Here is a 16031-nt window from a genome sequence, read left to right on the forward strand (position 1 = left end):
TGAGTCTCTATAGACACTTTGATTTGCATTATTATTTTCAAATATCTATATTTCAGGCTTCAAGTACAATACCACGCCCAATGTACATGCGAGGTAAATTATTGACAAAAAATTTGCTGAAACAAGACTCATCATTTCGTAAGTTCTGTGGTCGATACAGCAATCTTGTCAGCAGATTCAAAATATCATTATTCCATATGATGACTTACGTTCTTCCTATTGCTAGGCAATAATATACACATTGAATTGTTGAATGATTTTTCCGTTATTTCCCAATCATGACAAGGAGCACCTGATCCCTATCTTTGATGTTTTGGAGGTCCGTGTTTGCCCTGCTTATGACTTAAGGCATGACTGCTGATATTCTTGTTTCATCAACTTGTTTGTCAATAACCTAACTCGTTTTAGAAAGTGTTAATACGTAGAACATGCTCTCGCGAATCGAATCAACTGAGATTCACTCCGTATGCAGGTGATAAGGGTATATTATTGAATAAATAAGGGAAGTTAACGACTTATCACGTTTAATTTCCGATTATTAAATTTAAGTATTCAATTTCATCATTTATTAATTAATCTATTTATTTAATCATTAAATTTGATAATTTAATTCCAAATAATTTATTTCCAAGCTTTTTAAAAGAATACATTTTAATAAGCCTCGTTTTTCCTTTGAAGACCATTAGCCTCGAGAGTGTGTCATCTGGGGTTTTTTAAAAATTGACGAATGTACGAGAGAAATACTTGAGGTTATCGGAATATCTTAATTAAATTGTTACACGAGGAACTGTAGATATCTTGATATATTATTATTATTAATATCATTATTAATCTTAATATTATCTACAAATAATGGCATAGTCCAGAAGGACGTGATTTAACAAAATTAGATCAATTATAATGGTGAATTTTTAAGGGAAGAAAAAGTATCTTATTTGTAAGTCGAAAATAAGCTTGACATTGGATGCTTAAAGTATATATTAGATAAAAAAGTTTTCTTAACTTTAAGGAGGAATGGGTATAAGAACTGTTCCTTCGCCATGCGCTGGGGACTATAAGTTAAAATTGCGGATCTTTCCGATAAGACATTAAAAACCGAGATCCCGTGTTACGACAGGAGTTGGCACGATAAAGATCCCTCACTACTCATTGATTTAACGTCAAAATTTGAAGCCCGGCAAATGGTGTAAATGAGTGATACATTCTCGAATGGGACGTAAAACAAAATCCAATGTATCAATCAATTTTATTCTTAATGTCCACGGAAAAGGTTATGACATTGACCTGACCTTGCCTCAAATTTGAAACGGTTAAATGTATTTTGATTCCGTCACTTAAAGTGATATTGTCTGTTTGATTTTATGAAAATTTCATTGATTTTGAAATAAATATGAGAAGAGTCTCACATTAAGAACTTTCATTGAATTGTGAAAAAAATTGTTTAGGTTGAAAAGTATTATTTAGCTACAATAACAATTTGCTTGCAATCAACCTAGAATTTAGTTTCAGAAAAAAGTTTCTGATAACATTTTTCTTGCATATTTGCAGCAAATTAATCTGAACGATAAATATAAGTATTTCTTTCACTATATCTGTTGATGATGCGGAATAACCTGTAGCTTGTCTCAATAACTGTATATTGTGTAACTCGACAATGGTAAGTCATCTTCTTCAGAAATATCATTATACACCAGGGTGGAATGTAAATTGGGGACTTCGTGCGTGACCGTTCCCCATGAATGTACATCCACGTTTACGAACAATTCATTCGTCAACTTTTAAGGTCATAGATTTGTTGTACGCACGGGAAAACCATAAAATTACGTCTCAATAAAGGTTTATTTTCCCAAGAACGTTGATCTCAATGAATTATAATGAAATCAGTAAATCTTTCATGTTAGTAATTAACACTTCAGCATTATATTTCTTACTTTTGATGGATGATCTAAAAACTTTTACATACAACTAGATCAACTTTCAACGAAAAAGCCACAATTCAAGATCTCTTATTTATAGATGAAAAAGGTTTAAATCAAACTTTTTCGTATACCCCATCGCTGGATTATGTAACTGATACTACTTTAGCCAGCGATGAACGAGCATCTGTTGGTCGACTTAGAATTATTTAATTTTCGATAATTTAAAATCGGTATTCTAAAGAATTAATGTGATTGCTCCGCGTCGCCTGATACCACTGTCGGGCGATAATGTTTTTAGACGACAACACGAGAAAAATTTGGTCGCCCGACCATCGGCTTAAATGTGACCTAGGGAATATTAGTTGAAACTTTTAATCATTGCTTACTATACGAAATTTGCTTTTGGTAACCCCCCCCCTAAAACATTTTGTTTAACTGTATTGTATGAAATATTATTGTTGATTGATTGTATGTTGTTTAACGTCCCTCTCGAGAATTTTTCACTCATATAGAGAAGCCACCATTTGCCGATGGAGAGCTGCAAATTTTGTCCTAAACTCGGCACTTAAACCCCAGTCACATTTCCAAAAACGACCAACGGCCGACGGGTTTTGAAGCAAAAATGGGATTCTTCGGGTGACAGTCGTCAGTTCATCGGCCGTTGTCTTGGCCGATTTTGACCTCTTTTTTTGTCGGCCGACCAATTTTGTGTCCATCGGTCCAAGTTATAATTTTTTCTTCGTCGGTGGCCGATTTCCTCCATTTAATTTATCCGTCAAGCAACCTTCGATCATCGTCCGACCATCGGCGGTCAGTTTATTAAGTCGGTCGTCCGTCGTTGGACAATAAGGGTGTTTAAAATTTAGGCCGACGGTTAAAATCAAACTGCAGCTCAGAGCTCGATGATCGGGCGACGATTGGCCGACTTGTGAATATTTAACCTATTAAGGATACATAACACAAACAAAATTTTGATGCATGGATTTATATATATTTTTTGAACGGAAATAACATAAATAATTAATCTGTAAGATATGAAGAAATCCTAAGTATTCTTTGCTGCTTAGATATGCACCATTTGTTGTTTTTATGCAATTCCATACAAAATTTTGCACACATTTTCAACATTTAGTCACAATTTTATAAGATTCTGCCACTTTGCCTTGCAAACATTACTCACGTCACCTATCTGAATATAGATCTATGAAAAAAATATTCCTGATTTCTAAAGAAAAAAGATTTTTTGTGTTATTTATCCAAGTAATCGGTGTCCCTAGGAAATAATGTGACTGCTCCGTGTCGCCCGATACTGGGTCGGCCGATCCTGATCTTTCAGCCGACAAGACCAGAAAAATTTTGTCGCCCGACCATCGGCTTAAATGTGACCTAGGCATTAGGGCCATTGAGCAGGGAGGGATCTTTTTCGTGTCAGCACCTTCTGCGACACGCGATTTAAACGGTCTCATCCGAAGGACAGGTCTCCACATCCCAATTTTACCAAAATTAATCAGACTTTCGACACCTCATACAATGTTTCATAAATGGCCGGTATACATCATAGACAGATGCTTTTTTCGATTACATTGGACCTGCATATTTAATTTACACCTTGTCATAAATCATTTGAAAAAAAAAATCTTGAAAAAAAAATTTAATGTTCAAACGAAGCTTAACAAATTCAAATTCCTATATAAGAGAAAAAGTCAAATCGACATATAGATAAATATTCCTATGACGTATTATCAGTTTACAATAATTGCCTTCCTTCATATGCTGATTTGACGTATAGACATATTAAACATATATTGTCACTTAACTGATATTTTACTGCAAAAAGACGTTAATGGTAACATGTCTCTTGATCTTCCCTTACGTAGGCAGTAACACATCCACATCACTTGCATATGGGATTTACGTCTTTACGTGTGATCAATTTGGAGAATTGTATATGTCATTGATAAAAAAAATTAAACTACTTTGATAACAAATACACAAATACGCAAGACGTTTTCACAGTAACCCGTGCTTTCCTTGCATGAATGCTTTGAATTGTGAAAGTACTTTTTTGACATGCTTAATATGTTAGCAGCCGATCTGATGAAATTATACCAAACTTAATCAGACACTCGCCCTTTCATACATGTTGGAAAAGGAAAAAAGTATTATTATATTCAATATCTATTTAGGAATAATATTCAAAAAAATTTCACATGTGAAATAGTCATTTCCTATTGGACCATTTATTTTTGTTAAATATCTTCATTTTAAATGACTAGCAAATACTGACTGATGTTAGACCTTTTACACACTAATCGTTGGGTCATTGCTTACACACTGAATTCTCAAAATACTTTTGATTTCGTTTTTCCAAGTCACGAGATGGACCATACGGCGGGTGTGACGTCAGCAGAGAACGCTTTTTCTTCCACTGCACCTTGTTCCAGCTCTAATTTTTTAGACGTCTGCGTTAGATCTGCTTCCAGGTTGTTCTATTTTATGGGTTCTGAGCTTGATGGCTATTAATTCAATTCTTACCTAATATAAACTAAATATCTGTTTTTCACTGCACTATGTACTATATAATGAGACAGAAAACGTTTGAATCAAGAAACATGTGTATATAATTAACTTTCCTTTCCTCTGTGTGTGTTTGCTAAGGTTGTTTTTAATAATTATGCATAACAGCAATTGAAATTAAAATGTGTCTGCGAGAATCTTTCTCTTTCACACAAGTCCTTCTCGGCCGTAAATCGTCAAACAAAAAACAAATAAACAAACAATCACTAATATAAGTATATATACATGCACTTATTATAATTATATATACATGCACTTATGAACTAACAATAAAAAAAATTTGCTCCTTCTGTTGAGTTCTCTGACGCTATTGGGCATGAAATGACGTGATCTTCTGTATCATCCCAGGTGGTGGGATCCAGGTAGGAAATGGTTAGATTGGCCGTGTTATTATCGTAAACATGTCCAAAAACAATAATGCGAGTATACCGCCAAGAAAGAAAAGCATGGATTGTCATGGATGTAGAAAAACTTAAAGAACCATCCGTCATGATTTTGAAATCTAAAAACGAGAAATAAACACCATGCTAAAGGAACATACATATAAGATGACAGATATAAAATTAAAAATGTGCTTGCTTTAAAAACATGACCTGTGAATTTAATTTTTACAAATATTGAAACTTTAAGGGGGCATGGTCACACTTACATTGAAGTTTTCTGTTACAATTTGAATTTTAGTATTGTTTGAATTACCTTTAGCATTTAGAGTTAAATAAAAATTCTTAATATTCAATCTTTTGGGGTTTCCTTCTGTTTTTTGCATACTTGAATTTCAAGTATACAAGAAAATTGTGCCATTTTAGAAAGTAAACTATTTACCCAATGGATTGCTATAATCTTCGTCAGGGATGATAAGCAGAGAAGAGATAAGAGTATTGGAATTTCTCTGAGTAAATAACCTCCTCCACCCCACAGCCCCCCCCCCCCCACACACACACACATAAACATGTGAATATCTTTTATTCATATGACACAAGGTTATTTCAAAACTTTTAATTGAGAAGAAATAAAATACCACAGATTTTGGAACATCTATCCCATATTTTGGTTTTTTGCTTGTGAAAGACCTAATGAAAACCCAACAACAAAACCTTATGTTAACAATATGAAACATATTGACTTTAGTTAAGCCTCTTAGTAGTTGTTTTGTACTGATTTTACCAAAATTTTATCGATATTCTGATTTTCTCTAGTATAGTTTTAAAAATCTTTGATTCATACGCCACAAATTAAATAAAAACCGTTAGTCATCATAGCTATAAAAGTTTCTTAAACAAAACATATGGAGATAACCAACAGTATTCAAGCGCAAAAATCCAATAAACAATACAAAATAGGAGCAGAGAAACACGGACCTCCTTTGGTTTTGAACGTTATTGCAATGTGTTTATTGTCAGCTACCTCTAATGGTATCACCAATGGAACCGTCCCCACACACGTCAACATCAGGTGGACATTTACATCCTCCATTTACGATCCAGCGCACCTTTTCACCGGAAGTCAAAACAGCCTTAATATCATTGAATGATGTAAGATGTTTTTGTTCTCTGTTCTGCTTCATCCATATGCTTTGAAAAAATTACAATAATCGAAGTCTTTTTCAGATGTGTTTGCAATAATTTCTTTTTTTCATCCTGACACCCGATAATTGGTTTACAGTTTTTGGAATGTGTTCAGGGATTAATAGAAATATACTCACCGTCAATAGAAACGCATCACCCTAATTTTAGGGGTGAAAATTATATACGGGATATAACTATGTACCAAAAAAGTTAGGACATCTTTTACTTTGCCAAATCAGTTATTTTATTGATCCATTACCGGAAGTTGATTTTCTGAACAGAAATCAAAAATTAGCATTTTTAATAAAATTATTGACAATATTTTGGGTTTTCAAGCTTTTGTACCTGTTAATTATAAGTCTTGTATAAAAGCCACATGTGATGCCTGTATTTCCTAAAGTACTGAAAGCACACATTTTCATTGCTTATATTGGAAATTTTCAAAATAAAAGGGAAGTTTCTGCAAATATACACTACATGAAACATATGTGTTTTAAAAGCATGAATGACAGTTCTTTGACCGGAAGTAGGGTTACGACACTACGCCAAGTTAGAGAAAATCCAATGAAAAACAGGCATTTAAAAAAGGACAAGAATATTTATTTCGCATAGATTAAGACATTAATAAACAAATTCGGGCTGCTTATGTTGTACCTGGCGGACTAGCACGTTTTAATTGAATGGTCGCTAGGGGGGATGTTTTAAAAGTTATGTGTTACTTTCTAAGGTCTAAAGATAACATTTAACGTTTAAATGAAGTATCATTGTTTTGTAAATTTACTTTTTACATTTATGTATTTATTCTTAATCTTATCTTTAAACCTTATAAAGTAACACATAACTCTAGAACATCCCCCCTTCCGACCATTCAATTAAAACGTGCTAGTCCGCCAGGTACAACATAAGCAGCCCGAATTCTACCATGCATTACGTTTATTAATGTCTTAATCTATGCGAAATAAATATTCTTGTCCTTTTTTAAATGCCTGTTTTTCAGATACTGAGGTCGAATTTTCTCTAACTTGGCGTAGTGTCGTAACCCTTGGACTTCCGGTCAAGGAACTGTCATTCATGCTTTTAAAACACATGAGCCCGATTAGTCGTTATGTAGTGTATATTTGCATCTGGAACTCTCCCTTTTCTTTATTTTGAAAATTTCCAATATAAGCAATGAAAATGTGTGCTTTCAGTTACTTTGAGGAAATACAGGCATCACATCCGGAAGAGAAAGAAGGCGGACTTTTGTACAAGAAAATTAACAGGTACAAAAGCTTGAAAACCCAAAATATTGTCAATAATTTTATTAAAAATGCTAATTTTTGATTTCTGTTCAGGGGGCTAAAAATCAACTTCCGGTAATGGAATGAAAATCATTCAATCGTTAAATAACTGATTTGGCAAAGTAAAAGATGTCCTAACTTTTTTGGTACATAGTTATATCCCGTATATAATTTTCACCCCTAAAATTAGGGTGGTGCGTTTCTATTGACGGTGAGTATACATATCTAATATGGGCGTACAGTGACTCAAACATAAACATGCCTTCTATTAACAAGGTAGATTTATATGGCTGATTTAAAATGTCGACAAATTAAATTAAAATAAGTAGTTTTTCTCTTACAGGTTAAGTTTTCATACTTCCCTTCTCCTTTTGTCCAGCTACAAGCTACTAGGTCAATATCAGCCGTATTGTTCACAAAGAAGCCAGGTTTCCCCCAAAATATAAAAGCCGTATCATTGGCAATCCATATTGTTTCTATTTCCTCATTCAACACTGTTAAAAAAAATTAAAAATAAGTACTTTTAACAAATCTCACAAAAAAAAAAAAGGAATTAAATTTCCACTTTCCTTTAATTATCAAGAGGATTTTAAACAATATTTTTGAGTATTTCCTTTACTTGCTTTCTAAGCAGTTTGCTATTCAGATCAAAAGATCAGTACAATAAATTCAGTTACTGATATGTTTTTTTCTAGGTATTATTCTTTTTCAAAAGTCTTTCATTCTCTGCTTTACCTGACATATCATAAATGAAAGTTCAGGGAAAAAGAACACAAATAACACTAACCGTTTGGTTTTTGATCAATGAACCGGACTTGACTGAAAAACGTCTGTCCTGTTTTTTCGTTTGATGTATTTATGGAAATAAATAACTTGAGTTCACCTCCAAATACAGGGAAATATTCCGAACTGGATATCAATGATGCTGTATTTGAAACTGAGGATGGTGCACAACTAGCAGTGTTAAAGAAGAAACTGATATCTGCCCCTTCCTCCATGTGTGAAATAAGGGAATGATAAGAATCCAACTTAATAGGTCTAAACAAAAAAGTATCGTTAATAGACTGAGTGTATAGACCAAATGTATAGTAGGGATGGTATTTAAACATACTGAACGCAGAACGAAACATTAATATTTCTAATGTGTCCAAATCTTATGATACCATAAGCCCTCTCCTTTTGAGTAACAATCCTTTTAGTCAAAGTGCTATCACGTAAATTGTTTTATTCATTAATCGTTAATCCGATCAGGCATGACAAGAAGCACACGGTGGGTGTGACCGGTCGATAGGGGATGCCTACTCCTCCATGGCATCTGATGTATCCGCACATGAGGTCAATATTTGCTATCCTCCAAATTTGAATTGTTAAAATGAATTTTAAGGTGGATTTATTTCGATAGCTTCATATTAAATGATGGAAATGAAATTTAAAACAAATATTTAAAAAAAAATTCATATCAATGAGAAATGTGCTTTTTGATACCCACTTTTGAAGTTAAAAGGGATTTTTTGTACATGTAACTGTTTGCAATGATTAAAAGTTAATGCAGTCTAATGTTCATTACAGTATGAGATGATCTAATTTTGGTTGTATAACGTGATTTGATTGGATAAAAAAGAGTTAGTTTATATTAAATAACAAAGGTTTCCTACGTTACAGAGAGTAACGTCAAAAATATACTAGGCCTACTCCGTTTGACGTTACTTTTAAAATATGCTTAATTTGAAGCCATTTTTGGAGGAAACCCTGTCTTATTGTCCACACCGAAATAAAATTACTAGGAATGAAGCATATTTTAACCTATGATATAAGATATAATATAACTTCGGCCAGTTTATGTTTTTTTTATAAACCGCTAATAAAGCGTAAACTGTCCCTATGTTATATCGTATAACATCCTTCGGTAAAATAAGCTTCATTCCTTAAACAAAATGGGATGACATAAACTTTTACACTGCTATCTTCTTGTTTAAGTATCAATTCAAAAGTCGATCGCGCATAGAAATCGAAAATGAGGCTAGGGTCGGTAAAACGTTATCATCTGCATATACCGGTTTTGTCTCCAAAGTAATTCGATACATAAGAGCATAATCTATTTTAGATGTATTTTTTAACCGAAGCTACTGACAGACTACCTGATATTATAATTTAAACAAACTTGTTTAAAATCAGCATTTCATATATTATATGGTTGTTAAAAAGACCTGACAAACACAGAACTATAAAAACATCAGAGCTGGGATCAGGTGCCATGGAGAAGTAAGCTTATCACAAAAAAGATTCAGACTTACTTTTGACATTCCACAATATAAATCAGTGACATTAAGGACAAAAGGTTTACGCTAACCATAGCTTTGGTTTGTAGAATGTATTCCTCTTAGTACATGTCGATAAAGCTGGTGTGCTATCTAATAGAAAAGGTCAAGAATTCTGAATATAAAGAAATTTATTTCTTTTTAAAGTATAAACAACACTTTCTTTTCCTTAATAATACTTAAAAATAGAGAATGGTGGAACACATTGTATTATGAACCATTCACCTCCAAATTAGTAAAATATCTTTCTGTTTGTATGTTTACGCTTAGTGTAATAATTTGATACAAAAGATATGGATCAACGGAGACATGGTTCGAAAGGTTCCTGATGTAGGTCAGTGATACATATGTAAATATAGATAAACAGTTAAGACTTCTTAAACGTTTTCATTACAGAGTTAAAAAATGAAAAACATTTACTTAAAGTACTAGTTATACCAGAATCAGATACCTCGGACAAAAATATATTCACAATAGGTTTTGTAGTTCATTGGCATTTGTATGACAAAATAAACGGAAAATCAAAAAATTATACAATTAAAATGTATAGAAATGCAAGGATTTAGACCATGTAAATACCCAACATATGCGTGAAAATCAACATATAAAACATTGAATCAAAAACATATTACATGTAGGTGTGAAAAAAAAGGATGACACATCGCCTCACCATAGTGAGCTTTCAAGTATTAAATTGCAAGAAGATACAACAGATGTAAACTAAGTCTATTAGTGTCTTTTCCTAACTTCAATCCTTTAAAATTCCATGAATAGAAATTTTAACTTGAATTGATCATGTAGGTTTAATATTGACAGAAGATATATACAATAATAACATTGTTCTGTAAAAAGCATTATAAAGAACGAACTCTGTTATTCTTAGAAACCCATAACAAAGTAATTTTTACATAACCTTTTTCTGTCAGATTGAAAATAATTATTACATAATTAATTCAACATTTACTTCGGTCTTTCCGCTAGGCTTACTTTGAAATTAATTTAATTCCTTTTTTGTGTATGGAATACAATGCAAGCTCAAAAGTCAATGAAACAATATAAAAATTGGAGCAGAGCAAACACGGACCTTCAAAACATCGGAAAGGAGATTAGGTGGCATGGAGGAGTGAGTATCCCCTGCCGACCAGTCACACACGCTATGTGCTCATTTTCCCGATCGATCGGGATATAAAGAGAAAATCCGTCGTCAAGTCAGTGTGTAAATAATGGACTAATAATAAGTATGAGTACGTCATTCAGCATTTGACTCAATAACAAATTGTATACTAGTATTTCGTGACAAGACCATAATGTATCGACCATAGAACTTACGAACAGAAAACTTTTGAAAAGGCTGCTGATCTTCTTGTTTCATCAACTTGTTTGTTAATTCTTTGTCTCGTTTTAGAAATTGTTCATACATAGAGCATAATCTTGCGTATTGAATCAAGTAAGAGATATAAAACTCCTTATGCAGGTGATGAAGGTATATTGCTGCATAAGTAAGGAAAGTTAACGATTGAAAAGTTAAAGTTAACACGTTTGTCATATAGCTTTATTTTGAGAGTACCATTTACGATCTTTTTTAAGTAAAATATCCAAATATGAAACAAATGTGTCACACTGTGGTTTCTTTTATCTCGAGCTTACCGGGATATATTGTATCGACCTAAGAATGGAAATAAACATTGTTAATTGACAATATGCCGTCGATATATTTAAATGTCGAGTTGAAAGCCACAGCAGGTGTTATCTTATTTTCACGAATAAGGTTTTGCACAACTTCTGCTTCATATGAATACAAAAATAGGTCTGCTAGGAACGGGGCGCATTTGATACCTATTTGATTTCCAATAGATTGTTGGAAGTCCTGGTCTCCAAAAACAACATATATATTGTCAATCAGAAACTCAAACATACTTTTATGTCAACTTCAGAGTACCTGGGTGTACAATCAGAATGTCTGTGTTAATAAAATAATTTTGCAAATCACCAATGACAATGTAAGTAAATTTACGAGTTCCATTAAAAAACCAGTTGTCAATTTAATAATAAAAAAAGAAACAAACCATGGACTTTCATTGATCGTTGGAATGGTGTGTGTCGTAAGTTTTTAAGCTGTTGATTTTGGTAAAATCTTGTGATTAAAAGTTTTCCAAAAGTATCTTTGAGTTTTTAGGCATCCACATCTGATTTACTTCACTTCTCGAATATATTTTTTCACAATACTCTAGAAATTTCTCCTTCACTACTGTTAATATCTTTTATGACAAGTAAAGAAAGATGCTTGGTTGAACATTTACTGGAAACCGCTATGTATCTTTGTTTGTAAGAATTTTTATGAAGTTTCTGAATCCAATATAAATATTTTAATTCATATTTATTTTGGTTGTTCGGGATTATAAAAATATTCAAAACCGACATATGATTTTGAAGAATTTCTTCCTTAGAAAGGGAACACGCACATTATAACATCATAATGTCTTCTCAAAATGGGAAAAATATATAGGGTATCAAATTGTAACTGTAGTTTGTTGTTTTTAAAGCTTTTTAAAAATGTTATAGAATTTATTTTTGTTTGTTAATGTCTTTGATGTGTAAAAACAAGAGGACTTGCATATAGATATATTTTGTATGAAATTGCCAGCAAGTCTACGTGCACATCTGTGTGATTTTTAGACCAATTACATTAATAAAACGTAACAATTTTCACTTAAATATTGTCGAAATTGAACGGTACATAATTATAAAAATAGAATATAATATATATCTATATCGAAGTGACAATTATCAAAAACCTATGCAGGTCAAGTGAGTGTACTTTTATGAAGAAATCCGGAAAATCTCATCCCCCTAATCCTGTTTATAAGAAGTAACTGAATGCAGCTTTTAATTGAAATTTGAAATTTCCAGCACTTTGGGGGTAGGTATTTGCAGGTAAACCTGGAAAAATACCAAGCGTATTAAACAAAATAGATAAACGAGCAGTCTTATGGTGAAAAAAGTAATCTGCTTCTTTTTGGTCTCAGAAAATTTGATCACATGAACACCCTTTTATCACAATGACCTCAAATATCAATCCATTTGACAATACATAGCATTGTACATGTTCTCATCTTTTTGTGAAGGTACGTCTCACTTAATTATTTCTCATTTACAATACTTTTTCATGGTTCCAGTCATTCTTTATTTTATTTTAAATACTTAAATAACTAGAATAAACTTGAACGGGTACATGAATAATAATACAAGTGATACTATTCTGTAAAAGATGAAAAGCACAAAATACCATTCTTGTGAGGTGATCGGGGATAGTTTTTTTATGCTAAACATATGCTGATGGGTACACATATACATGCGATCCATAAAAAACATGTACATAGAAACATTTTTCCAGTGGATAATTAATTACACTACGTATGCCCATGACTCACAAATTATTTCAACAAAGTACATGTAATCTGCCAATTAGAGTGCACCCATGACTACCCAGATTTTGGCTTTTCTTTCAAGATTTTGGCCTAAGTCGCACCCATACAGCCCACCCCCAAGCCCGAGCAAGCAGGATAAAACACGCAGTATTCTGTAAATCAATCTATGCCCTAAAGATATGGAGCCATTCAACTTCCCTCTGAGATACACACCTTCTTCTGATTAGGCCTCCGACTTTTCCTGCTGAATTTCCTCTGCAACTGACCACGGTTCTTAGTTTCGCATTCACAACTCTGTATATGCTAAGTGTCATAGTAATGACTACATGTTGCATATAACTTTTTTTCCAGCAAGCACTCTGCTTCACTGCAACCGTGTCCCATAATTATTCTAGTCTTTTTCCTACATAAAATATCACATCGAACAGGGAATATCTCAGTTTTTTTTTAAAGAAAGACCGGGTCTTTAGTACGAAACTATCCCCTGCCACCTGAACATTTATAAAACCTTGAATTGACTCTTGATCCACTCATAGTGCTCTTGGTGGCTGTGACCGGTCTACAGAGGATGCTTACTCCTCCAAGGCAACCGATTCCATCCCACTTGAACCTCGAGGAGTCCGTGTTTCATGCCTTCCTCACGTCTTGGAATTGTTTATAGTTTTTTTTTCAATCACTATTCGCCCGCGTGGCACAGTTGTTAGAGCGTCTGCTCTAGAGTCGCAAAGTAAGGAGTCGATCCTTATGTCGCGTGTTCGAAAAAATACCACTGTGGGACATGGAGACCGGTCCTTCGGATGAGACCGTTTAAACCGAGGTCCCGTGTCGCCGTAGGTGCTGCCCCGAAATGATTCCTCACTGATCAATGGCCCTGATTGCCGAGGACAAAATTGTAGCTCTCCACTGGCAAGTTGTGGCGTCTGCATGTGAGTGAAAAATTCTCGAGAGGGACGTTAAACAACATACAATCAATCAATCACTGTTCGTTCTCTTTTTATACATTCAAAGAGAAATCGAAGATTAAAAAAAATTAGCATACCTTTCAACGAAATGTTCGACAGATATGGGCGTAACTTGACAGTTTTGTATAAAAATGAATAAAAGTAGTATATAAAAGAAAAAGAACGAGGGCCCTTTTGATTGGCATTCGGCAGGAATCTGGGCGTAATTGAAAAGTGAAAATTTTACCGACATGTCACATGAAATTTTAACATTTCTTTTATTATCGAGTTCCTGTGCAACAGGAAAGGAAAATATTTTCCCGAAATTGAGCTTTGATTTTCTAAAAAAATAACTTTAAAATTGGCCAGATCAAACATTGGTACAAAATGGTACATTTTTAAACACGTTTTTCTAAAATTTTTCTATCTCTGGGTCTTCTCTCCATAATTTTGAAACGTTATTTGTGTGTATTTTAACTCAAAGGAACGAATACACTTTTTTAAAAAATGGAGAGAAGACCCAGAGACCATGAAAAATGAACTTTTCCCATAAAATCCAAACGTGTGAATGTGGTGCTTCTTTGTCCTTTTAAAATCATCTATGAATGTGAAGCGGTGATAGCTCAGTGAGTTGGGCTATATGTTCAGTGCACTGTTATTGAAAAGTTTTTGGTTCGAGCCTGGCATGGGGCGTTAATTACTTAGTTTTTTTTTCATGCAAACAACCATTTATTTTGTCAGTTTCGTTTTATGTACTGATGTATCAAAATTTTGAATTAGATAAATTTTTATTCAGTTTGGTTCTCGAGCGAAATCAATTCCAATCTTCTATTCTATAATATACATGTACACGTATCATGTATCTATATGCATTAAGTATGTTAGGTGTTTATTTTTTGTGAAACATTACTATGTTATAGTACCCTCCAGGAAAAACGGACAAAAATGATACAATCTCACACTTTCAAACTAAATGAAAAAAAACCTCTGGACGTGTTTGTAAAATATGACCAGCTATGTTCAGCCAACCAAATCATGGACATTTAAACCATTAATGTTTCGTACAAATGATTCCTGCAGATCACACGCCAAATGCGCCAATCTTCTTTATCTTTCATATCAGCGGGTCTATGAGTCTTAATTTCCATTTTCTGTTATTGCTACTTTAGGTTCAACCAATGCATTTAACATACCAAAAGACGTAGGCAATTTAATTGCTGTAATCAATAGCTCTAAACTTTTTTTTACATTTAACAAAATGATTACAGACTGGAAACATTGTGACACAGCTATAATAAATTCATAAATATTGTTTAACTTTCCTTACTAATCCAGCATTATACCTTTAATACCTGCATGCGGGGTTCATATATCTCAGTTGATCCTGCTCTACGTATGGACAATTTCTAAAAGAACGTATATTATTTACAAACAAGTTGATGAAACAAGAATATTGACAGTCTCGATAAAAGTCATCATTTCATAAGTTCTATGGGCGATACAATGACCTAATCAGCAAATACATTTTATCATTGAGTAAAATGCTGACTAACTTTTTTCATACTAATTGTTAGTCTATTATTTACACACTGAATTGACGACGGATTTTCCCGTTATTTCCCGGTCATGACAAAGAGCACATAGCGCGTGTGACCGGTCGGCAGAGGATGCTCACTCCTCCATGGCACCTGATCCCACCTCCGATGTTTTGGAGTCCGCGTTTGCTCTGCTCCTGATTTGTATTGTTTTAATGACTTCTGAGCTTGAATGCTGTTCATTATAATTTACATTTATTTCATTACTAATTATTAGTTTACGTTGGCAGTTCGACATTGATCCGAATACTGTTATGGAGAATTAAATTTTTAAAAATAGCAAATGGAAAGTGACAACTATAGAGAACACATTTTTACCACGGAACCTAAATTTACTTCATACGTTTCATCATTTAATTGAGAATTAACAGTTATAAAACTTTCTTGAACTGCTATATCTGAGAACGA

At 33.4% G+C, this 16031-nt stretch overlaps 1 protein-coding gene across 1 annotated transcript; it reads right to left on the reverse strand.

The window, feature by feature from the left end:
• Positions 1-4751: 4751 nt before the first annotated feature.
• LOC134279037 (uncharacterized) lies at positions 4752-9727 on the reverse strand. The gene is made up of 5 exons (XM_062761375.1): positions 9636-9727; positions 8129-8379; positions 7700-7835; positions 5901-6067; positions 4752-4998 (listed from the first exon to the last, which is right to left on the reverse strand). The coding sequence occupies exons 1-5, from the start codon at positions 9692-9694 to the stop codon at positions 4760-4762; spliced, it is 852 nt and encodes a 283-aa protein (XP_062617359.1). The 5' UTR covers positions 9695-9727; the 3' UTR covers positions 4752-4759.
• Positions 9728-16031: the final 6304 nt, after the last annotated feature.

Source organism: Saccostrea cucullata, unplaced genomic scaffold, assembly GCF_032062105.1.
Source record: "Saccostrea cucullata isolate Sc308-1 unplaced genomic scaffold, CSIRO_AGI_Scuc_v1 ctg278, whole genome shotgun sequence".
Classification (NCBI taxonomy): Eukaryota; Metazoa; Mollusca; class Bivalvia; order Ostreida; family Ostreidae; genus Saccostrea; species Saccostrea cuccullata.